Below are 26,507 nucleotides of genomic sequence, written 5' to 3'. Positions count from 1 at the left end.
CGCGGAATGGAGTGGATGGAACGCCAAGTGGTGGAATAAATTAGTGTGTCTTTTTAGAGAGAGAGACTGTTGTATGGCATTTGCGCCACAAGGGGGGAGGGATTTGCCCAAGAAAATCCACAAACTCCAAACGTAAAAACCCATCAGCACACGTAAAACCTCCGCGCGCTCTCAAAACCTAAGCTCCTAAAAAAAAACCCCAAAAGGTTTTTCCCAATTGCGGTGTCTTCATCGTTCATTCATCATTCAGCAAAACCTCAAAAAATCGGTTTTACAATCAATCCCACTCCCGTCCATCAATCCACTTAAAAATGCAAACACCTCATCGCACACATTGTACATATATGATTTTTCCTTTGGGGAAAAGTATTAAGTTCCTCCTTGTGTCCACTTCCCCATTGGCTGTGAAGTTTATTTTTAGACGGGGAAATGTCGTCAAGTGCTTTATATAGAATACATAATTATTTATTGAAATATACATACAACACAATATACCTTCTCCAGCAAATAGGTGAAAAAAAATAAGCAAGATATACCCAGAGAGTACATGAAAATCAACATATTATTCGTGTCATTAATATAAAATGGCATGAGCAAACGGCGTGAATATCTGTGACCGTATATTGATTGCATTGGAAGGTATATACACCGTAATTATTCACCAAGGTAATATTTTTTCACTTCAATAACACAAACCGTCGCTATTTGTGCCATGAAAATTGTATGTATGATCACTAGTTACAATTTTGCATGTATTTCAGCAGTTTTTTTTAACGTATGCACACTACACAACATACTGTTGCTAAAAATTCCACTAAACTTCAACGTCCGCATTAAGAAACAAAAAATAAGACGACCTAATGCTTACACTTTACAACTTCACATGTGACTCATTCACCTTCCCGAAAACTCTTGGTTAAAGTGGGGCGCGCACCTATAAGAAGGTGGATTTCACCAGGTGAGAAATTACCTGAACAATTTTCACCTAATTGCGCGTGGATAACATGAGGAGGAAGCACGAAGAGAAAAAAGATCCACCTACAGTTTCTTGCTCACACGTATGGGTGGTTTATTATTTTCTTTAAAAAATCATGCTGGGAAGGCTCGCAATGGGTTTTTAAAAGTACAAACAATTCATTAATTGATAGCGATCGTGACATTGAGAAGAATTTTTTTTAAAGAATTCTTTTTACACGCACCCTGAAAAGAACTGGTACAACACGGTTAATTGCGCAAAAAGCAGCACTTCGCGACTACTACAAAGGGGCAATTCAGAGCAATGTATTTATCTTTGAATGCCTTGAAATTACATCCCTGGATTGTAAACAATCTTATTTTTAGCACAACATTTCCCTTTCCCCTGAGAAAATCTTTTCTTTTTAATTTCTACTAAAAAAAATACAAGAAATTGTATTTTTGTCATTTTTGTTTATTTCTTAAACAAGTTTTAGTTTAATTTAACAATTTCTTTGGCTCTAAATTAATTTGACAGTCATTGAGGCATGTTATTACCGAAAAAACTGTTTTAACTTTACATCCGTAATCGCTAATGTCGCTAATTTATTAACACTTAGCCATTAATTTCCCACTAATAAAGACAAATTAAATTAACCAAAAATTTCACTTTTAAAAATCTCACGGTTCCTTAAAAAATAAGAAAAGCAATCCTAAAAATTCTTTTAAGAAGAATGTTTATTTAGCGTGTCAAATTTTCCTAATTTTTCACTATTGTTTTCTTTTATAACAATCTTTCTTTTCAATAATTTTAAAACAATTTCTTAATTACCATTCACTGATTTTTTTCTTGGAACTTCATGGTTTATCAGACATAATTTTCTCATTGACTGCCCTCTCACCAGTTGAACGATTTAGTGAGAGAGATTGCAAAGAATTCATTGAGAAATGAAAATTTATTAAGTATTTTTTCTGCACTAATGCTAAAATATTTCATTAATGCTCACACAAGTAAAAAAAAAACGAATTTTATCAAATTAGGTTGTTCAAATATTTAATCAATCTAATCATGTCTGAAGAGATTACGCGGCGGCAAGTTTGCAATGTCTCAAAATTGTCAAAGTGTTTCTGTGAAAAAAAAAAGTGGAAGCACCTTGTGGGAAGTGTTCGTTCGATTGGACTCTCTATCTATCTTCCATATGGAAAACCTTCAGTGTACTTGTTTGGAAAAACTTTCAAATTGCCGGAAAATGTGTATATATCTGAAAGTATCTAAAGAATGTGTCAACAATTTTGATTGGCTTTCAGTGCTTGGAGGAAAAAGCAAGTCAAGGTGAGAAAAATCACAGCCGGACAAAACCTTTGTGTGGTCATCGATCATTGATCGCGATCTTTCTCCGCGTTGTTAATTCAACACTCCAAAAATTTCTACTTGCTGATTGTGGCAAAAGAAATTGAAGGAAAGGAGGAAAAATTGCTGAAATCACTGTCTGATGAGCTTCCATATGGCCACAAGAAGTCTCTGGGCAAAAAGCGCGAACACCTTCTTGCACAAAAAAAAGCGGTAGACTTAATATTTGATCCAAGCGCACGGGGTTTGGTTACACAGACAGACGGGCTATCAAATTCTGTCTCACTTTAAATTAATCGTCAGAGACATCAAACTTTCAAACAAATGCACCGGAAAAACTTTGGTCTATCTCTTCCTCTTGCTAATCGGAGCCACGCGTGTGCCGTTTTATAATATGATCTTTCTTCTCCCATCATGATCGTCTTTCCCGCGCGATCTGATGTTACTTCTGTAAAAAATAACGTAAATTCACATAATCAAATAATAAAGACACACAATAATTCACTCAACATGCCCATTTGCATCTTTGCGAGTATTTCCATCTTGTTTAAAGCAAGTAAATTGCCAGTGGAAAATTTTGATTTTTCTCCCCAAATTTATTTACATTCACCCATAAAGAGTTCAACAGTCTCCTTACACAAAATTGTTCTCATCCGATTCACATTCATCACGTTTGGTCCATTATTGGGTCACTAACACTCAACGGCATAACAGGGGGATTATTTGGCAAATTACTCAAACTGACAAATTCCATCAATTTTCTCATGCGCGGGATATCGTGTTCTGAAAATCAAGTGCGAAAAGTACACAAGAAAAAGTTAAATAGAGACCGTAAAATATGGACCAGATGAGTGCTAAATTCTAAAAATTTCTCACCATAGAATTTATTTACAAGAACATTTTGCATTGTTCAACAAACACGAAGAGACCCATTCACAGCAATTTTGCGGTTTTTAACCCAGAATATTACCATCGTGGGTGGGTTTAAAGACATTCTCAAGTGAGTGAAGTTCTTCTGGTCAATCTGTTTATCGTCAAAGGCAAAAAAAAAACACAGATGAAATTGGAGACACATGCAAGAGGAAAATTTTCAAAAGGAAAAGCCGCAGAGACTTTGTGTGGTGGAAGGGAGTTGGAGGAGATAAACATTGGCGCCCCAAATTTAATTGTTGTGTCGCACCACAAAAAATCATTCTCAATATAAATACTTTGCGTGATATCATAAAATTGTTGATCACGGAAAAAATATCCCTCATAAATGCAACATGGTTATAATTGGGGAAAAATTGTCTTAGGCCGTGTGAAAGAAAAATATGTCATTGAGCTTTGGTGGACGGAAAAATTGAGAGGAAAAAAATGGAGAGACACGCAAAGAGCAAATGCGCGACAATTTTGCTGAATGTGGGATGAAAGAATCATAAGAAATATGAAAATTGAGCATAAGAGAGAATCAATTGACCCCCGTGTTTATTGGGCATCAATTGAGGGGAGTTAATTGATCATCGAATTGGGTGCGGATGGTACAATATATTATTGGAGATTTTTCATTAAATCAAGTCGCAAATGACGTCAGAAAAATACTTCCCAAATTACTTTTAATATTTTTATCCAACTAAACCTATACCAACTAAAATCTCAGACAGAGGTACGTGTGAAAGATTCCATATGAGAAACGCGCCTGGATGTTGAGGAAATTCCACAAATTCTTTGTTAAACAACATACCCATTTCCCATCTATATAATAAAGAAAGGTCTCTCTAAAATATGGTGTCTGTTCAGCTATGCATTTCTACACCGTTGGTCCGATCGTGATGAAATTTGGTACAGAGACTACTGATACCAGGCGGTTTTTACCAACGGCATTCATTTTCCCCCCAGAGCCCCCCTTCACATAGCCCCCATATAAAAATCACGCTTTTTTGACTACTTTTTGAATTCGGCGCCAAAAATGTTGTGTGAAATTCACTTTTTCCCTTTGAAATATCTGTTGGATATTTTGTGTGGCTCATCTATATAATAAAGAAAGGTCTCTCTAAAATATGGTGTCTGTTCAGCTATGCATTTCTACACCGTTGGTCCGATCGTGATGAAATTTGGTACAGAGACTACTGATACCAGGCGGTTTTTACCAACGACATTCATTTTCCCCCCAGAGCCCCCCTTCATATAGCCCCCATATAAAATTCATGCTATTTTGACTACTTTTTGAATTTTGCGCCAAAAATGTTGTGTGAAATTCACTTTTTCCCTTTGAAATATCTGTTGGAGGTTTTTGCGTGGCCCATCTTCTATATAATAAAGAAAGGTCTCTCTAAAATATGGTGTCTGTTCAGCTATGCATTTCTACACCGTTGGTCCGATCGTGATGAAATTTGGTACAGAGACTACTGATACCAGGCGGTTTTTACCAACGAATAAATCTTCCATTAAATATATTTCAATTCATCACAATTCCTTTCTCCCTCTAAAATTTGCGCGAAGCGCAAGAATTCCCCGTGAAGCGGGGCGAGGTAAATTGGAGCGAAGCGACAATTTACCTCGTTTGGAAGATAAATTGATCCTGTGCTATTCCACTAACTCTCCATTGCGGAGAATATAAATTTTCAAAGAAATTGAGAAAAGCCACGCGCTCAGGAAATGATCATTCTCCTCATGCAATTTCGCAACTCCAAGAAAATGACTACACACATGTGAGAGAGATAATTTATAAAAGCCTTAATCATTGTGTAAAGAATATTCTATTTTTTTTTAAATTTTATTCTCTTCAATGTTCGAGAGGGAATTTAATCACAATTCCAAAAGTAGTTCAAAAGCTGACACTCTCTCTGTATAGAAATAGGCACAGCTTAATCATCGGAAATTGAGGGCTTTTCAACTCTTCATAACCTCTTTTATCCAACACTTGATAGGAAAATTCAAGTAAAAAGTTAATTATTTTATTTATTGTTCCATTGAAAGTAAAGTTCTTATCAAAAAAAGAAACCTCATTCACTTCTTTATTTGTCATTTTATTGAAATTCAATTGATTTATTGAATTCTCGGGAATTCTTACAAGAAATTCCCCTTTTAAGAGAGATAAATTCGCCCTTTTCTCATTTACACAATACTATACAATAAGAAATCAACTTCATTGCACAACACTACAAGTATAATACACCTACATTTGCCATTTCAATTAGCAATCAACGGGAGGGAAGGCATATTTCCTCTTGAAACAGTATTACTCATATCCAATTTGAAAAATAAATAATTCTCCATTTTAAATAAATAAGCTATGCCTCACCGTATTTCCCCACGAAGATTTTTCAAATTGATATGCCAGTTATTCAGAGAGTTCTCGAGCTAAATTTCAATTATTATATAGAAGAAGAATGTATAGAAGAAGTAGGTTAAGTAATGGAAAAATTTCTTATGACATTTTGTAAAGAAAGAACAGAAAGAAGCTGTAAAAAAAATAATAAAATTAAATTACTTTATTCTTCAATTTCTGCTATATACGTTGAGCTTTTAATTTTCTGAGCAGCTTTTTTTGTTTAGTTGAAAATAAAATAATAAATGAAGAAAAGCTTTTCTTTGGAATAATCTTTCCGATTTATGTTATCTCTCAACATAAAACTCGTGTGGCAATTAAATGTGAACGGCGAGAACATTCTAATCAACCACCGGATATTTACATTCACACACGCTCGTAGATTTTGCTTCTTTACGCACATCTTTGTATTTTCCTTACACACTGCAAAATGACCAAAAAAATTCAATCTCGAAGCTCTATTTATAGGATGAAAAAGTGATTGATTTATTGTTCGTGTCATTAAATGTGCAATAAATTAGTGTGGTGGATGGCACGAAGAAAATCGGAAATGCAGGAGGATTGAGATGCTAAGCAACACTCAAAAAGGTCAATAAACAACCATCGTGTGGTTTTTAATTGCTCTCCTCAACTCTCTTGGCACTAAACGACAAGCATGGTGAAGCATTTTGAAAGTATGTGCGACTTCTATATAATTATTGCCTATGCCACCACGTTAATCATACAATCCACCAACGTTCGTCGCTTATGCACACAATAAATATCATTTAGCTTTATTATTGCCATGGATGTGACAACTCACTATGTTTATATACATTTTCACATGATCGACAATTAATAAATTATTGCATTTCTCAATGCGGTACCTCATTTAGAATTCAAATAGTGGGATACGTTGAGAAAACATGAGGAAGATATGGGGAGGTTTAGAATGGAGAATATAACGCAATGGAAGGTAATTTAGAAGGAAATTCTACATATAAAACATTTATATATGCAATTTCACTGCAAAGCAATTTCCCTCTTTAATATTCAACCAACAGAAATAGACGTTCAATGAGGAAGAATCACATACAGGCGTTCCAGCATTAAAAGCTCCATTTAATCATCCTACATGAATACAAAAATAAGACTATTGAGGTCCGCTGTTAAGCAAATTGCAGCAGTTTTTTTTTCTTCACGAATCTGTTCCGGGGAAGAACTTTCAATGTCACCGCAAACAAAGCAAATAGATAAAATTGTTAATTGGCAGAAAATAAGTTCTGCCTTCGTGTAAATATTCTCTCACTCTTCAATATACAATGGGAAAGTTTATATAAATTCTATTGCGAAAATTATATTCCTTCAGCACACTTTTCTATGTATATATTTTCACAGCTTTCAATATAAATAGTTTATACAATTTTAAAATTAGTGAAAATACAGAAAATGAAGATAGTTTTTGCAAATTCTGCCGTGGTGGAGATGATAAAATGTTGATTGTGTGAAGTTGATGAAGCAGAATATATTAAAAATACAAAAAGAAGAATAAAAAATTAAACAGATAATGTAAATTCTAACGTAGGCATCATTTAAATTGGCGATAGGAATTTTCTCCTGCATTTAAAAATAATTTCCGCTGACGCTTTGAAATACAAAAATCAGCTGCATTTGAAAATTTTCCATAGTCACGGTTGAAAATTATCTAAACAAAGTTCATGTGCATGGGAATGAATCAGAAAATACATTCGTGCAACTATAAATAACATTGTTAGAATAAGCAATCAGTATTGATAAGAAAGACTTTTTTTTTCATCATCATCACACTCCCATTCACTCGCCACAGTGGGAAAATATTGACAGATTGTTTTGAAGCATTATGTATGTTAAAGAAAAAGAAGTTTTCAATTAATTCTTAACCTTGGAAGGCATTGAGAAAATGCAGATGATTAAATTTCTGCAACATTTAAGACGAGTTTTAGTAGCATTCTCTTTTGCTTATATGTGTCGCTGATCATGTGATGGCTATATGGTGCTCATTAGCACGTTAAATTGAGGTAAAAATTCGCACGTGAGGAAAATACTGTGAAAGAGCGTCCATCTGGAAAAAATGTAAAGAGACATCCTCTTTGCACCCTTTTGTGCGAAGAAGGTTGGAAAAATAAGCTCTCACGCTCATACCCCACGAGGAGGAGATTGCTGAATGTTTGTTGGGAGAGATTGAAACGGTCTGTTGCTATGTTGTTCTGTGTTGTACATGGACGTTGACGGTGCTAATAAACACTCATCGCGGTACATTTAACCCTCAAAAAAAAATTAACACCGTGATTGACGAATAAGGAGAAATTGATGGGAAATAATTGAGAAATCATTGCTCTGTTATTTGCTTCAACGGTTTTGTGAAAAATATTTTGTTGATACATAATTTCCAATAAACCAATTTCCATATCCCAACATCATATCCAACACGTGCTGCGGAGAAGCCACAAAGAAGTCAGTAAAGTGTTAATGATTTGTGGTGAAGCTTTTTACCCCCCAACTCTACCGCGTAACGTTAATCTTTTAGTCTACCCAGTAAATGAGACAGTTGCGTCAAAATCAATTGAATTGAATTGTGTGGTTTGTCAATAAGACACTATAGTTTGTTGATTTGGTTTACATTGTTTGTCATCTGGGACATCATGTTGTATTGTATATTGCCGCGTCAAACGAAAAATCATTGCTGAGATGTGCTATTAAAATGACCAATATAGAGGCGATGTTGTATTGAACTCTAATTGCTGAGAGACTAGGAAGACTTTCTTGTTTATAACTCCACAGAAGCAATAAACATAAGATTTATTTGCTTTATATATTATTTTTGAAACCTCACACAATATTCTTTTTGAGGGCGCGTGATGCAATCACACTGGAAAATTTTCCGCAAAATTATCACTGTCTTGTCTTAATTGATAATCAATCAAATTGTATAATGAAAACGTACGATCAGAAGTCAGCCTGTGGTGTCGAAGTCCCTTTTGGTCACGAGGAAAACATTAAATGAGATTTTTGGACTTGACGATGAATTTAGATGGCTCGGAGAGCCACCTAAAAACCACATGCGTGGTCCAAAGTTTATGCTCATTTCACACATAAATTATATGTATACATACCTGATTGTAACTGCGACTAGGACGATAATAACACCAACAAGGAGCATGGCAATAACAACTCCATAAACAACGTTAATAACATCGTCTGGAGCATCTGAAAGTACACAAAACGCATATGAGTACAAAATTAGCACATTCAAATCATAAAGCTTCTGGTTTTAGAGAGAGACTGGGTGAGTGAAAATAGACTAAATTATATCGTTACAACACCATCCCTCCAAATCACCATCGTCATGCATAAAAGAAGATCAGGAAGTAAGATTCAAACAGACGTGTATGAGATTAATTACTTAAAAGATTTTTACCGGCTCCCAAACTACTCGTCATTCATCTTTGGAGGTGTTATTACTTTGCGCATTATGTATGAACATTTTCCCACCAACTTTTCCGCACTTGTTGGCGTTGGAAGGTGAACATGTTGGTCTTTTTTCTTGTCTTTTTGTCAATTAATGCGCGACACTTGACGTCACGGCAAAACCTTTAAATCTTTTCTGGATCCTTTCCCAAAATAAACGCACATACTCGTTTTTCACCACTGACGTCATAGTCATGAGGCAAGAGAGATGCGATGGGAAATTTAATGACCCTCCACTTTATTTTTTCGGCGGAAAGTCTATGTCGTGGTATACGGAGATGTTAAACGGTGGAAAATCATTCGAAACACCACATAACCATTTATCAGTTCGCACAAGCTAATTCTGGCTCATGTGAGATCTATTTTGGCTCTAGTGGATAAGGTTGCATAAAAATATTCACCGTCTTTTGCAGTGCAAAAACAGTTCGTGTACCTTACATTTTGTGGATTTTGCCATTATCAAAATATATGTCTTCATTAACTTATCGTAAATGGGGTGAGATTTTGAAATCAGCCGTTGGTGAAATGATGAGCAAAGGGGGATTACGAAAAAAAATGGAATTATGTGATAAAGAATTGCAGAAAATCAGCAATAATCACGTGAAAAATTATGAAAATCCAAATTAAGTCCCTTTTGGGGGGTGTCGTGCGTCAAAACCGTCAAAACAATGGGCAATTGTTATCCGAAACCATTTGCAAGCTCTATGTCGGGCGAGTTTGCAGATTAAGGAATTACTGAAGAGGCTTAACCGTGGTCACTGGTCAGCCCATTGAGACTTTTTGAAAGTTCATTCCCTTACGTAAATTGATTTTTTTTTCAAAGATGTTTTGCCGGAAAGGGAAGATTATGTATGATTTGAGATTCTGAATGAATTTGGATTAATGGTTTTGGGTCAAGATTTAAGGATGGAAAAGTACACGCAATCTACCCCAGCAGAGATAATTTTTGCGTTTAATTAATTATTATAAAATTTCCATAACAGAGCAGGAATATTGACTTTAAAATTAAATAAAATTAAGATAAATTTCATCATGTAGGTCAATGAAAAAAAAACACGACAAAGATTTTTTACAATACTTTTCCTGTTTTTCTGCACCACAAAAATCTCAAATTCTTAAGAAAAATAAGGAGCAATATTGTATTTAATCCTCTGATCAATATCGTTATCGGACGTGCCCTAAAAATCATAGAAGAACAAAGTCTTGTCATTTTTATTTTAGGTCAAAACAAAACAAACTCTTCACTACGACCTTCCCCATGCAATTTGTGGTCGCGGTCTTTTTTAAAAAAAAACCACCATGGCACAAGATAGTATTATCTCAAACAAAATACGGTAGTGCTTATCAAAAATTCCTTCAATATATCGCGATAATTCTCATAAGACTTTAAGATGTGAGAGATTTTATATGCGGTGAATACTTCCACGTGATTTTCAATGGGAAACTTCCCGTGTATTTCTTCTATATAACATAGTAGTTTAAGATAAAATAAAAATCAATCTCTTGAGCATAAAATGCCCTCGATCGAAGAGGAAGGTGACCAATTAGATTAACATAGAGAGACATTTTCTGTGGTGCTTCTATTTTCTCTGCCAGGAGTATTATTATGCTTGGGCTTGAGACATGAATAGCACAAAGATTCAAAGTTTAAAATCTATTTTCAAATAAACCCCCTTCTCGATCTTCATGCTTCACTAACTATCCTTTATTATTTTGTGCAAAATGTCTCTCAAATATTTTTTTTTATTAAATTGAGAAGAAAACAATTTTAGCAAAATAATTCAATTACACGCTTAATCGGTGGGTGAGAAAATCCAAAAAGTCGTATAGCTGTAAATCTGTGAAAAGCCACAGAGGTGTATTGTTGCGAGGAAAATTCTATATAAAAGCAAATGATGAGGAAAATTGAAATCAACACATCTTTGACGTAAATCTCACATGTAGCTATATAGGTTTTTTGGTTAAATCACGAAGTTGCGAAAAACACATGATAATCGCAAACATGTTTTGCACCGAAAAAAAAATAAAATAAATGGAAACCCCATGCGGTGTTTTTGTTATTTCTACCAGGAAAACTCGCGGACTTGACATTACACGCACGCAGCTTCAGTTGGAAAATATATTACTCTGCAATTTTCTATTAGGAAAACCGCGAGCCAGTGTGTCTCGAAAGAAAGATATTGTGCGCGGGTATATTTTGGAGACATACCCCACGACAGGAATAATTTTAGACACAGAGAGAGAGCCGTGTGATTCTGAGAAATCATTCTGAGATCACTCGCTATAGAGAGAAAAATAAAAGAAAATATGAAAATTAAGAGGAAAAATGATATACGACTGTTGGCCCCATTATGCCTACCCATATTCTCCCGCATCCGCAGAGAGAAAGAGGTCTGATGCGTCAAACCGCAATCACTGACGATAGTCATTTTGATTTCAACACACTGCGTATTTATCATTTCCCCATTTTTACTGAGAAGCAAAAGAACAAAATAATAACGCGGAAAAAATCTTTTTTTTTAGCCTCTGACAGAACCCACTTCTGACAAAACGTACAAGATTTTGAGGGATTTTCTGCCTCTCTCTCTCTGTAAACCCACAATGTGTTGCATATGGAGAACAAAACGTGTTTCCACGAAACACGTTAGAGCGAATGATCTTTCTTACAATTTACAAGAATATAAATATTCCTTGGTGACGTCAGAGACGTGAAATACAGTTTCGGATGAATATCAATAATGATGCTCGCTTTGGATGTTGCGCGTGCTGGATGGTCTAATTGGGCTCCAAATAAAACAACCGGCTTTTGGTGCACAGAAGATAGGTATGGGTAATGCTGAAAGTTTTGAGAAAAAAATCCCAAGCTTTTTGGAGTTCTTTAGGGGACTGTAAAAATTAAGCTCAAATAGAGGGAGCTTTTTCTCTTAATTCATTTTAAATATGCATAAATTCTAAAAAGCTCTTCTGTGTTCTGGTTTTAAGAAATCAAGAATTTCTAAAGAAAATTTCAATATTGATTCTAAAATCAGGGCAAAATCAGCTGAATTCTTTTTGCCAATCAAAAGAATGCAAATGAGGACATAAAAATAGTTTTTATCACCAATAAGAAGTTTGTGATTCTCCAAACTTTCAAGCCAGCCTACAGTGCGCCACATTTGACGTCGTGTAGCTCTTAGTCATACGTCTGGAAATCATCGAAGTAGACAAACTCCGTGCGCGTGGGCGTTTTCATTGAGTGATTCTTTTCCCATAAATCAAAACATTTTGGAAAAGAGTCACACACACGAAAGGAAATGATGTCTTTTGATAGATGGTCACTTTCGGTTAATTGGATGTGTGGCGTACTATATATACATGACTCACGATAAGGCAGCTGCTTCCGTACGACAAAATATCAAGCACAATCAAACAATGATAGCGTTGTTGTTTCACCACAAGATGTGTGCATGAGAAATTCTTCTTCAGGAATAATGCGTAGTTAATGAGACGATGAATAAAACCAGTAAAATTTTTTGGCACGACATCCCACAACTACGACGTTCAATAAAAAATTTTCTTATTTACAATTCCTCCTTGCCACATGCAATAAGGAAAATCTCGCGCATAGAATTTTGTAACAATATTAACAAATCTCAAAGAATGTCCCCCACAGAAAATAAATAGAAAATCCCGCTGTAAGCAAACTGGCGCCTTCAATTTCACTTGGATCATGATGTGAGATTACCTCCTGTATACACAGTCACAGCAACGAAAGAAATCCCCCACGTCTGGGTTAAGTCAAAGAGGTCTCGTCCAGAATAATCCAGATTTAATGAGAAAATATGCGCCGTGTTGAAGAGAGTTTGAACATTTTTATCGAATATACGCGTTTGTGGCATCAATTTGGTTTCTTCACGTCGTCAATGGTGGACCTCATTAAATATTTCTCTTTTTGTATATTCTCCTTCTTGGAAAATCATGACGAAAAGCTCTCAAAATGTTCTCTCATCACCCTGTCAGAGCAATAAACCCCGAAATCAATAAAATTCTAAAAAAAAAGAAGACACCAAAAACATGAAAGAGGATCCATAATGAACTAGCTCTTTTATACTAAATACATCTTTTAGTGTTTTCGTTCTATTAACCCGAATTTATTTCATAAAGAGAAAATTGTGCAGAGTGGATTGACAAAATATTATTTGTCTCTTCGCTTGGTTGAAAATAATAATAATAGCATGCAAAAAACATGTTTTTATTATTCAATGCTAAAAGTAGAAATGATTTTAATTTACGTGTATTAATTACATATAGCTCATGTAGTTTGCTTAAAAAATAATTCAGAATATAAAAAAATTAAGAAAGTTCAGTTCCAGAATTTTTTACTGTGTTATAATTAAAATAAAATTATAAGTCTTCTCCCTCCATTTTATTCATTCTCTTTGCATATGATAACTTTCACCAGCTTTCACTTTGCTTAATCCTAAATTCTTTAAAAGTTTTTAGAAATTGTTGTAAAATATCCGTTAAATGTACGTTAAAGATTTTTAAACAAAATATAGTCCAAAAATCAGAACTTTAATTATCTTACTATCCTGATTCTTAAGAACTTTGCAGATAAAATTTAATATCAAGTAGGTAATTAAGAAATTCTTACAGCTTGACATGAAGCCACATGATAGGAAAAGAGATTAAATACTCTATAAAGAGAAATAATATGCTTTACTATTGCATTGCCTACATACATATATAGCAAAACAGTACTAAATGACTATTACATATATACTAAAACCATAAAGGCGAGAGTAAAAGAAATAACATAACATCTCTTAAGTTTGGCATTGGCACCAAGCTTGTATATAAAATAAATTAGATAATACTCTTGCAGATATGTAGATTCAATAGAATTTACTGCTTCAATTTGCCATTGTAAAATATTACCTGAAGCACACATTTTGTCATGAAGAATTGTAATTAAAGTCGCGACAAGCATTTTTTTTCTGAAGCGCGACTTTAACTGACATGTCGATGGAATTTCTCAATGCCTTTCCTCATCTCTAAATTTACGTTTTTTTTTTACAACCATCCTCTGTGCTTTATTTAAATTAAATGTTTTGGTTCTGCATCGTCTTGTTAGACATTATTATAATGTATATAGGTACATATATACAAAAGAAAGCTCGCGCCACAGTCGTAAAATCGTTGGCACTGTCAATCATGTGAGAAATGATTAAAATTCCATTATGCAATATTGTAACCCTTTGCAGAAGTTTGTCAAGGGATGCCAAATTCTTCAATTTGTGTATGTTTGCAGGTATGGTGTGCTCTTGAGCAATACAATAATGCTCGCAATAATGTGCAAACATATGTTAGTGCGACGTGCCCGCTTTTATTTTAATCCTTCTATAGATTAGCCAAAGCTGTTTTCATTCAACACAATGTTCCCATGGAATGTGCAAAAATTATCACTAAAAAATATTACAATTCCCCCTTATGCACAGTCAATGGATTTAAAGTGATTGTGCTAATTTTTTCAATGCAAAAAAATACCCCAATGTCATTCCAGAAAAAGCCAATCAATTAATAACTCGCTCGTATTTGAGTCATGGATTAAGCAGTCAATGGGTGAAGATTACGCGAAGTTGAGAGTGGTTTCAATTGAGGAATGTCAATTGTTATAGAAAATCCTCCTCGGCATTTCTTTACCTATATATCTTTATGACAGGAAGGACAAAATTTCACGTGGATTACCCGACCATCCACTTGGCCTCAAAATAATCCAATTGAGTGCCTTTTGCCTTTATACTAGTTCGAGTGAGGTGTTGAAAGTGCAATTGAATTTCCACTTTGCGGAATTTGCGTATAAGTGTGTCTTGCACATTGCTCGCATAAGAGAAGTAAAAAAAACACACACTTGGGGATTTTCTCCCATTTTCCCACTCCACTGCCTAAATTCTAAGTTTAATCCACAATCTCTATTCTAAAATTAGCCCCATGCAATCTCACTGTGTCTATTTTTTCGCCATCCTCATTGAGTTTTCGCATCGTAAAGTACTTTTGAGAGCCGCGCACAAATATCTTCGCCGCCAATATATGTATATTCTCTCCTCATGGGGATATTGATTGGGATGTGTGTGGGGTGTGTGGTTGTTTTATAAATATAATTGTGTTAATTATGTCGAACCATTGGAGATTACTATCGCACATTGGCTGTTAAAAAAGCATTCGAGGGTGTGAGAGGCCAAGAAAACATTCAAAATATAAATCGATCGTTTATTGAAAGTGCCTTTTCTTACGCGTCATGCCATGCTTTATGCTTTTTTTTTTTCTTTTCTTCCACACAACATTATGTGTGTGCCCCTTTTGCTCGTGGAGACACGACTGTTGCTAAGGCCTAAGTTTCCTTCTCAAATGTAGGAACATCGCGCGAAATATTGTTGGATATAGATTAAAATACACACACGAAGCATATTAATGTGATTTGTGAAACATTTACACCCAACACCGGGGCGAGTTCACAACATTATTTTCTCCTATACCATGTTGTGAGTGATATTACAGCGAGTCACATAATGAAAGCATGTGGCTGGGCTCTTCCTCTCATCCTCCTCTAATATTGTATACCATTTAGCAACATTGCGAGTGGTGGTCAGACAGCGATATAATTCCGTTCGTCAAACTCATGCCGGCGCTATTAAATTACGTTTATAGACAAGTGTATTGAAGACAAAAAAAAAGAAAAAAAAAGATCAACTCTAGTCTTACGTTAAGAGTTCAGACAGTGCGTAAAGGCGCCTGATCAAATTGTCTGAGAAGATTTATTACAAAAAAAAATTTAAAAGAAACTATTATAGTTTTATGCCACAAAATAAAGAGATACAAAGAATGATGAAAAAAGATACCTCAATGTATCACAATTACTTTAAAACATTGAACTAAAACATGTTGTTTAATGTTCTAATTAAGACATCATAAAAGCTCACTAAAGAACTTTAATTTCAGAACTTTTTATTTATTTGGAGAAATAAAAATTACCTTTGCATAGCAACACGAAAAGAAATCCACAAATCGACATAAAACATTTATAAGTTAACTTTATTTATCCAACACACCTACAACACTCTTTTCCTATCAAAAGTAAGATAAAATTTTCACGACTTAACCCTGAAATAGGAGAATTTCGTGCTATTCAAAAAAAAAGTTATTTAATAACCCCTAATTATGCTTTCCAACCTTTTTTTCTGCATACATTTTCCCCATATTCCTAATTCAATACCAAACTTTTCAATTGAATTTGATGTAAAATGTTAGAGGGAGGGAGCTCCTACTCAAAAAAAAGGTAGAGGTTGAATTTTCTTGACGTAAAGCCCATAAAATATTCTAAAATGTTTATATATTCTTACGTGTGAATTCACAAATAACTTTTCAATTTTAAAGAAACTCGTGGTGAGCTATTATTGAAAAATTCATGCAAATTGATATTAATATTATTTCTGGAAATATGCAGTAGAAATCCATACAATAGAGGTCACCTCTTATCTAGAAATTTCCTGACTTTTCATCACGTTGTATTTTTTTTTTAATATTTAATAAACAAAGTTTCTGTTCCTTCATTGTCGCAATTGGGCATGTTTTTTTTTCGGGGAGGAAAAATGACAAAAAAGAGAATTTTTTGAGAGCAAATACCTCCGCATGAAATTACACAGAGAAAAAATGATCTTGAACCTTGTATTGTCTCGCAAAAGGCAACACAGAGAGGAATTTTCCCAATTAAGACCGGGGAAAAACTCTGGCAAGGAGATACGTTTAAATCACACGCACGGTGTGTTTGGGAGGTGATTTCATGCATCTTTTTTTGCCCCAGTGCACCATGATGATTTTTATGCAACGTCAGCAGAGACACCAATGCGCCATAGAGATGAAAACAGGAGTGATTTACGAATGTTAATTGTTTATGGAGAGGCAATGGCTGTTAGCTGACTGTATGAGGTGGAGGCTTAAGTATCTTAGCGAAAAATCAACAATTAAACACAGCAATTCTTTTCAGCATTTTTTTGATACAATGTGTTTATCATAGACGATAAATGAGGTGAATTTGGTGAGAAAATTAGATTTTTTTCGTTTCTTACGCAACTGCACAGAAAATTACGATAATTGATCTCTCAATGTGCTTTTTACGTAAAAATAGCTATATACATAGTACCTAAATTCAGAAATTAACATTCGAGCATTTTCATTTCATTGCGGAGGCACGGCATTGCGTCAACCGAAGCTGCCCAAAAGTTTATCCTGAAGGAGTGCGTCGTTCATAAATTACCATTTTTCCAATATATCGCTCACAGGTAAGTACTTGAGAACTTTTTTTATGCCCCACATTCGCCACATTTGAAAGTTCACAGAGGCTTTTTATGTATTACGCATACAAAACAATAACACACTTGAGTGAATAAGTTCAATGTTTATGTTTGCATAGAAATTTTGTGCGCACTTTTACTACGAAAAAATTCCCATTGATATATCGCGGAAAGCTCTATAATATGGGAAAGGGAACCCTGGGATTAATTATTAAAAAAAGAGGGAAATGCGCATAAATTCACAAACCAAACTTGACCCACTTGGGAGATTTCTTGTCACTCTATAAGGTTTGGCAAAGTTAGCGCGCGAAATCGATAAAAAGCTCAATAGATGCCAATATTTCATTCGAGGATTTTTAATAATCCCCCGAGAGACTTTTTCAGCAGAATGGGGTGATTGATCTGATTTATGACTCTACAACCTTGGATGATTTTATTTTATGATGGGTATAGCGAAAAATTTTGCCTATATTTGGAAACTAGGTTATTGAAAACCAATTTTAATTTTTTTTGGCATTAAAGGGTTAAATTTTGAAGGAAAAAAAGAGAAAATTGGGACAAAATATGACTTGCAATGAAGAAAGAAAAAGCTCTTGTAATACAAGATGTACAAATATTGATAAGACGTATAGGGGATTAGCTGAAGAAAAGTTCTACTTTCAATGCATTTGTTCACACTTTAGCAATTTCAATGTAAATCCCATTGTGACGTATTAAAATTGCATGAAGTGTCTACTCGTGGATGATATTGCTCATTGATGTTTTCAATTACTTTGCGTAATATGCAAGCGTCATTAATTACTTAAAGATGATCTCGCTATTACTAAAGCAACAAGAATTCTTTATACAAATTCCTTTAATCTTGAAACAAAGTTGTATTGAGATGCAAAAGTTAAAGACAATTTCTTTGTGGGCTTTCTCTTGCGCCTTTACATTATCCAACAAACACGGCAGGTTAAGCAGGATATTCATCACTTAACCACCCAAGACGGTCAAGTTTAAAATTTTCATAATAAATTAATGATATTCTCCACATTAATCATCCTTTATGTATCTGAATATTGAACCCCAAAAGGGAGATAAAATAATGTTCAATCTGACCAAGATTTCTCATTATTTCTTCAGACATTTTTTCTGATTTTTTTTTGTTATTTATCCCACGCAATAAATCCATAAAAGTATAAAATAATTCAAGCATTTTTTGCAATTTTTTTTTGCAAAATTCTCCTGCCCCTGGTGCTTGACCCCAATACTATGTATACACCGAGAGGTTATATGAGGTGACTGACACCAATACTGCGTATACACATGCAGTTCAATTGCCCCAACTTATAAAATTTTCTCAGAAAGGATGAAGAAGTACAACGTTCGAGGAATTTTCTAGTAAGATTACACAACTTCCTCAATTCTTATCACAAAGTCAGAGTGTCGTGCAAAAAAAAAAAACAGCGTCTGGATCCAATTAAAATATTTTAGTGTAATAAGAGAGAAAGGCGAGTGGAGCAAAAAAACCCATAAATTGAGTAAAAAATGATAATTTATACCTCTTCATGCAGCTGTACCGTGGTGTTATCACGGCGATAGCAACTCGCACCTTATCAGTGTTAATATCGAGATTTCAGCGCGAGGAATATGCCAGAATATTCTTGCAAACATCATTTCAATGTGATTTGCATGTTGTTTACCCAAGAGAAGAAGTGAAAAAAAAGAGCCACCAAACAAACCCCCGTGTCACCTAAAGCATTTGTAAATGGTGAATTTGCCTTATACGAAATTTACACGTTGATATACGTATTATGTACATTTTGAGGTGAATGAGCAAAAATCTCATTCTGAGAACCCGCAAATTGGCCGCAGAAGGCTATCTTGTGTTAATGTTAAGGTTATAAATGTTATTACCAAGCAAATATTTATCTCTCTACCACCAGCTCCTCAGGTTAAAAGGAAAAGAAAAGCGTGCGAAAAGCAAGCAAAAGGGATGAGGAAGAAAAGTATATTAATCACTGTCACCAAAAATGATTTGTTTTGTAATTTTTTTAAAGCAAAATGTTGATGCACCATTGGACTTATCAATTTATTTGATCTTCCACTTACCAAGGTGCGATAATGACGATAGTTCAGAATCTGAAAATATGAAAATTAACTATGTTTATTAAAGGGTTTTTTTTAACTCCTAAAAAAACGCATAATGATCATGTCTTTAAATTATCCCAGATGTCTCTTGATCTTGTATTTTATGAATATCTCAAGTATACGTCTATTTAATGGAAAATGGCAGTGAATTAGCATTTGAATTAATGAAAATACAATGTGGAGATAATGAGTGAATATATCCACTAAAATTTTCCCAACCAAATGTATAATAGAGCTTGTGCCTAATAAAGGTAAATGGGTATTTTATCAAATATGTATGTACGTCACGAGAGACATGATGAACATGGCAGGGAATTTCATTTATAATATTCATCATCATTGGGTTGAAAGAACAGCTTGAAAAAAAGGAAAACAGATTTTCCTCTGTCGCGTAAACATACGGAAAAATAGAGAAAATGACTCGCGTGTTTCCTTCAAATTATATATATCCTGTCGGTCATGCCGTTTTCATGTCTTTTGAACTTGAAAAAGCAATGCATTAACGATCACTGTGGCCAATCGATAGTCCTTTCCCTTGATTGATATATTATTAAAACGACAATTTAGCCGACTATTGCGCCGTATTATCTTTTGTTCTCTCTCTACCAATATTAAATATTTTATTTGCTTTCCACATGTTACCCACCCCCAATCCATCCAATTGTATATTATTGTTTTGTTGTTCTAGACTTTGTTTCTAGAAAAAGCATTCCTTCTAGAATTTATCGAATTACTTTGAGTTTTGTTTATATTTTTAGAATTTTTAGAAGAAACTAATTATTAGACGAAAGACATATAAAGAAAGCATAAAGTTTCACTAAATAATACTAGACGTTGGGAAAATTACAAAAAAATTTATCAATGTGTTTGAAAAAAAAATTCTCTTTAAAACTTAACCTGAAAAATGATTCAATATGGAAAGGTATAAATTTTTCTCGTTGTGAAACCCTCGAGACTGAAGCTACTCGATGTGTCTTGGCTGAAAACCTATCAAATGCGAACAAAAAGCTCTGTCCAAGGGGCAAATAACTATTGAAATAAAAGACCTATTTTTTCACATATTACTAAGACATGTTTTCCATATTTCCAGATATTTTGAATATCTTGAGCTTTAATACGGCTTTTTTTTCTTAAAGATTGCATATATTTATGTATCAACAAATGAGAAAAAAGCGAATTAGCTATTTACCCCTTATCTCGGTATGACATTGAAATGTTTACAGAAAGCTCAGCAAACGACGAAAGCTTGAAGCAAGCTCAGTGCACATTTGAAGGTCTTACAACACTAATTTGACAATTGAAAGTGTTTATGAAGCTTACAAAAAATGAATTGAAAGGTTTAAATTGTCTGCTCAATTTTCCCGCGCTATGATTTGTTTTGTAATTCATTGATAAGAATTTCCACACAACAATATAAACTATATTATGAATTTTTAATCATTTCCTGGCGCTTCTCTTAGTAATACTTAATTTTGTTTTTAAATTATTATTGGTATTGTTTTAAATTTTGATAAAGTGCTGGAGAAATAACAAAAGTGACAAATATTTTAGAGCAGAAAATATATAAATTTCTCTACACAGAAAACATTTTTTTATTTACTCATAACAGTGACAATCAATAGAAATATGTTTAATTAGATTCATCAAGATCAACAAACAAAAAGACAACAAAAAGCTCATCTACACATAGAGCGTTAAAGAAAAATAATGAGAAAAAGCAAACTTACCCGTGTCATTGAGCAACCCCTGAATATCATTGTTGTCTATGTCACCCCCATCTCCATACCCTGCAATTGTACAAAGAAAAACAGAAAATTATTAATAAAAAAGCTCAAGGGCGTTGGACTTATTTTAGCATAAATTTTGAGCTTTATTGATTGAGTCGTTTCGGGAAATAAATCAAAGTAAAAGAGATTGCAAAATAAATGGATTTCCTCGTTTTTTTGCCATCGAGACGCGCATGAATTAATTTCTTTTCCCCATGTTTTGGATTTGGGCAGAGCGCATTAACATTCCGCCAAAGTACACGAGTTTTGTTGAAACAATTGTCTGACATCACCGAGTATCGTCACGTCCTTTTCACCTCAATTTTATTTATATTTATTATGCCGAAAATTGCCTAATAACAACACACGAAAAAGCTCTTTACGAATGACTAATATTTCTTCTTCTGGAGGACAAAAATCTGGACTTTTGTGTCTCACGTGTTACATTAAATATTATGAGTTGTGTAAAAAATACAAATATGAGTAGCAATGTGTGAAAAAATGTGCATAAGAAATATATGCAAAAAAACTGACAAAAAGCCCTTAAAATTTAAAAGCTCAAATGTTAAAACTTTGTAGCATTTCTTACTCCAAAATTTCATTAAACAAATATTTTATTCAAAGCGGCCATTTCTGACTTTCTAACTGTGCGAAATATCTTTTATAATATCGCAAAATTATTATTTTATTAAAAATTCAAAAGACATTGTGCAAGAAATTTTATTAGCCGAAGAATTTGGCCCAAAAAAAGAAACTTGAAAATTTTAACAAGTCGCATAAATAAATTTCTTTTAAATATAACATTTTTATGCGGTTTTTGGTTGTCTTTTGTAAGTACAAGATAACGAATGAATGTTTTATCTTCGTAAAATAGTAAATATAACTATTTCAGTGTAAGAAAAATATATTTTTAGGTAAAACAGACGCTGAAAAAAATCCATATTCATTGAAAATTCCTGGCAAAAACCGCAATTTAACCTCAAAATTAATCAGTTTGTGGTGTTAAAATAATTACAGATACAGACCTTCCGGAAAACTAAATATATTTCTCTTATCAGAAATATCTATAAAATTGTACTGGAAATTTTTGATTAATTGGAAAATAATTTACAGAAATTCCATATTGTAAAAAAACCACTTTCTTCGTTTTTTTCTATAAAGTATCTCTACTTGTGCACAATGATGCAAAATCATAGCTTGATAAAAAATATAATAACCTTATAAGCCATTTTATCACGTAACCGAGACAATAAATAATTTCCATGTGCAATTACCTGATGAATCATTAGCTGATTGCTTCTGCAATTGATATCTTGGCAAATTGATCATAATTCGATGGATGTTTTCTTCCACTCACTCACACTATGATATTTTCTTAAATTATTTTCATTCAACTTCCGCTTTTTTCACCGCATCTCAACTGCAGAAAGACAATTCTTTTTACCAAAGACGGTTTTTGCAATCAATTATTTTACGAAATTAATTGTTTCCTCATCATTTCCTGAAGAATTAGGGGAGACTTTTTTTCGTAACTTTCTCTGTAGAAAGTAATTTCCTCTTAATATTTTGTTAATTATTATTACACATTTACGAGCGTTCTTGATATAATGTGATAAATGAGAGTTTGAGGAAGAATAGGATTTTATGTGCTTGTTTTGGGATTTAGAGAGGATAATCCCACTTTGAGTTTTTCCAGCCACAATAAGCAATCTCTCAGAAGCATTTCCTCATACTGATAGTAGGTATATATATAGAGAGTGAGGGAGCTATTATTGTTTTCTCAAGAGCGCATTAGATTGTCTTCTATACAATATTACACACCAAGCTCCTTTCTTATCGCGCTTATCAAGATATTCTTCGCTACAGTGACAAGCTCGTGACAATTTTATCGCGCGAATGTGCGAAAAGCCTCACATCTTCCCATTTTTTCGCGAGGGAAAGAAAAAATGAATTAATCTTATCAGTGAGCTATTAATTGTTTGAGGAAAACCCATATGTATATCCTCGTTCCTTATTTTCCATGCCATAATACCTCATATGCAATTTCTCTGGCACAATTTGCCACAAGATTGTGTCTCAAGATTGTAAAGAAGGTGAAATTGTGTGGTGATAAATTACTCAATGATACACAAAACACACATTTCTCCTCAAATTGCATCACAAATAAATGTTAGTTGAGTGAAAATGGCTGTTGAGGAAAGTCAGTAAATTGGACACCTTCCAAGATAGTTTGCCGTCTCAATGTTTCTTATCAAAATTATCCAATCCCTCATATTATATAGCTTTCGCACCAAGCTTTAAAATTGCTATATGCGCAAGATCACAAGGAGAAAAAATACATTGATTGCTATCAATAAAGTCGAATAGCATTTGATACACATAAAATTTGAGAAAATGGAGGCAGTATAATTTTGTCTGCGGAGAAATACATCAATATAGCAGTAAACTAAATCTGTGGCAAAAGGTCGTCCTCTTTGGGGGAAAGAAAGAGAAATTATGCAATGAGATCACTCTTTAATCTCCATGTGATCTCATTTTCCCCACACCACACTGTTTTCGCAATAAAAATCACTCACAATTCAGCACTATATTTTTTCCCACACAAAAAGGTACCCGCAAAAATTTCAGGATTAATCATTGGAGATTGTAAATTCGTTTCACTTTGAGAAATTCCTTTCCCGGTGACAACGTGAGGCGCCCGAAAATGCCGCACACGCTAAAAGGAATTCAAAGTGTTGGCAGAACAAATGTCGAGAATATACTGAAGTGACTTTATTCTGATAACACCCAATGGAGTCTTTCAGAACTTCATATTCCAAAATATATCGTTCCTCTATGACCACTTGAAGTTGTCACACACATTGAGTACATTGAGATTATTTCAATAAAATTTATAGCACACATTTTCCGACAATCACCAATTGGTGACCGTCAGTATATATGGAGGAGCTTTTTTAACTATATACACACGCCTCTAAACTTACAAAGCGCCCTCAAATCCACGGCAATGTACTCTTCAGGGATTAAACTGATTGCTCCAAAGGCATGATATTTGTTTATCACTGGCAGTACTTGAAGATTTTTGCCCTCTGTCGTGATATAATAAACACTACAGTAGCGTGCAAAATGTTTCTATACATGCTGTTAATAGTAGTTTAGAATTTAAAGCTCTCAAAGAGATAGAGAAAAGCGATCTAAGGAAGTGTTGTAAAGTGTTTTTCCTTTACGAATGACCTACACCACTATGCTCTATCTCATTGATAAATATAATATTTCAGCTTTTTCTTAACCCATGTCTGAATTTCCTTGCCCTAGTCTCCCCTAACTAAATCTTTCCTTAGTTTAAACTTAGGCCTAAATAACTATGGAGCCATACTTCCAATCACTCGATTCAAAGAAATTTTAAAACTCTTAGAATTTTTCTTAAAAAAATCATACTGAAGAAGGGGTCAATCTATCACTGAAATTTCGTAAATTCCTAATTCTTTTTTCTCTGGAAAATGCTTAAATATTTCAAAATATTTTGCACGCAACTGTAGCAATATAATCTCGAAGCTTTTGACTTAAATCTGATTTGTCCATCACCCAAATTCATTTCACGTGAAAGTAAGAAAAAAAGATCTTGTAGATTTTCTTAGAAATTCAAAATAAAGCAAAAAGAATTTTTCAAAGTTTCTCCTTTTGCGAATTTTTGTAAAATAAAGTTACAACACAAACAACACTTTACACGCAAGCAAGTGAAAAGCACCGGCAAATTCCCCACAATTGACTATGGAATGCCATGAATTGCCTTATCGCTCTCTGGTATTTGATTCTTCATCGTGCCATATCTTGTCTCTGGTCATGTTTACCAGGCATTGGAAGTATAAGCAAAAAAAAAAAGAAGACGACGATATTCATGTCAAATATTGTCATTCAGTGTTGTTCATTCTCAATTTCTTTGCCTTCTTACGATTAGATAGTAAATGGTGCGCGAAGAATATTCTCAAAACAACTTTCTATTACCAAAGAGAAGAAAATGATTATTTTTTCATTGATAGAATTGGAATTAAAAATTATGATGCAATTGACACGGAAGAATCACATGATAGAAACGTGAGTTAGATCACGTTTCTTAACTAAATTGATACCAGCTGAGATTTCATTGCAATACCGCAAACTTAATTGAATTGATGTCTCAACGCTGGCAAATTGATATCAATTGCTGTACATCGTCACATATATGTATGTATGACATCAATTGTAAACATTTTATGCGAATTATGATATTAACACGATATACAAAAACTTCCATGCCATTGCCCAGAGAATCTTCTAGAGATCCTCATTGAAAGCACATGTTAGCCAAAATAATATATTATTGTACGTATATGTGGCTCTATTAAAGAAGATGAGAGAATAGCTGGTGGAAATTATATTTGCTATATGGGCGGAATAAAATACACACTCACAAAATAAATTAAGTCATATGCTCGTCAGCCTCAATAATCTGCTTAGAGAATAATGATTTCAATTGAGGTAAATTGATTGCGATAATGAATTAAAGTGTCGCGTGATTTGCTGTTCTCTCCGCATAAGACTTCCATTCATCATAAAATCCGTTCAATGATACATTAAGCATATTATATATTTTTTTCAAGTCAACTCATATTTCATTCTCTTTATTCACCCAATCAAATATTTATGAATGAAAAATCATGGAAGGGAAAATTCCACAAATGAAAGTAATTCAGGTCATTACCTTCTACAATCACTTTACATATAGAAAAGCCATCACACACACACACACACAAAATGCAGGTGCAATACAAGAAGAGAATTAATTCTTCAGGGTGAGGATGTTTATTTGGAAATATCCAAACAGCACACGACAATTAAAATGAAATAAAGTGTCTCCGAGCGCTCACCCAAAAGTTCATTAACGTTAAAGTTATTTATCGTTTGGCGGCAAAAAATGCGCATGTAAAGAAAGATGATGAAGAAGCCAAGAGCGCGCACACTTGGAGGCCCTTTCGGGGTATTTTCGTCAGTGAAAAATTGTGTGTGTCTCTCTTCCAGATTACAAAATTAAATAGATTAAGTCACAATCTGTGACAGATCTCTTTGGGATTTAGACTCACAGCTTTTTCCTTGTAGTCAAATTGTTTGTTTCAATTTTTTTTTCATAAATACTTCTT

General features: G+C 33.9%; 1 protein-coding gene and 1 long non-coding RNA gene across 12 annotated transcripts in view; one reads left to right on the top strand and one right to left on the bottom strand.

Annotated features, from left to right (window-relative positions):
- Positions 1-26,507, bottom strand: part of LOC129787469 (uncharacterized) — a 64,084-nt gene that overhangs the window by 10,038 nt on the left and 27,539 nt on the right. The window contains exons 1-5 of one of the 11 annotated variants that reach the window (XM_055823066.1): positions 23,907-24,088; positions 22,605-22,868; positions 21,292-21,351; positions 19,526-19,555; positions 8,747-8,840 (exon numbers count right to left, since the gene is read on the bottom strand). In XM_055823066.1, the coding sequence (XP_055679041.1) occupies positions 8,747-8,840; positions 19,526-19,555; positions 21,292-21,351; positions 22,605-22,659 (239 nt within the window). In that variant the 5' untranslated portion in view covers positions 22,660-22,868; positions 23,907-24,088. Of the gene's footprint in view, positions 1-8,746; positions 8,841-19,525; positions 19,556-21,291; positions 21,352-22,604; positions 24,089-26,507 lie in introns of those variants that run through there. The other 10 variants (XM_055823067.1, XM_055823068.1, XM_055823069.1 and 7 more) reach the window with 10 other exon arrangements.
- On the top strand, positions 6,134-7,548 carry LOC129787476 (uncharacterized). The gene is made up of 3 exons (XR_008750234.1): positions 6,134-6,289; positions 6,491-6,570; positions 6,659-7,548. It is a non-coding gene; the product is annotated as an uncharacterized LOC129787476 (long non-coding RNA).

Source organism: Lutzomyia longipalpis, chromosome 1, assembly GCF_024334085.1.
Source record: "Lutzomyia longipalpis isolate SR_M1_2022 chromosome 1, ASM2433408v1".
Classification (NCBI taxonomy): Eukaryota; Metazoa; Arthropoda; class Insecta; order Diptera; family Psychodidae; genus Lutzomyia; species Lutzomyia longipalpis.
This window is presented reverse-complemented; position numbering and strand designations above follow the sequence as displayed.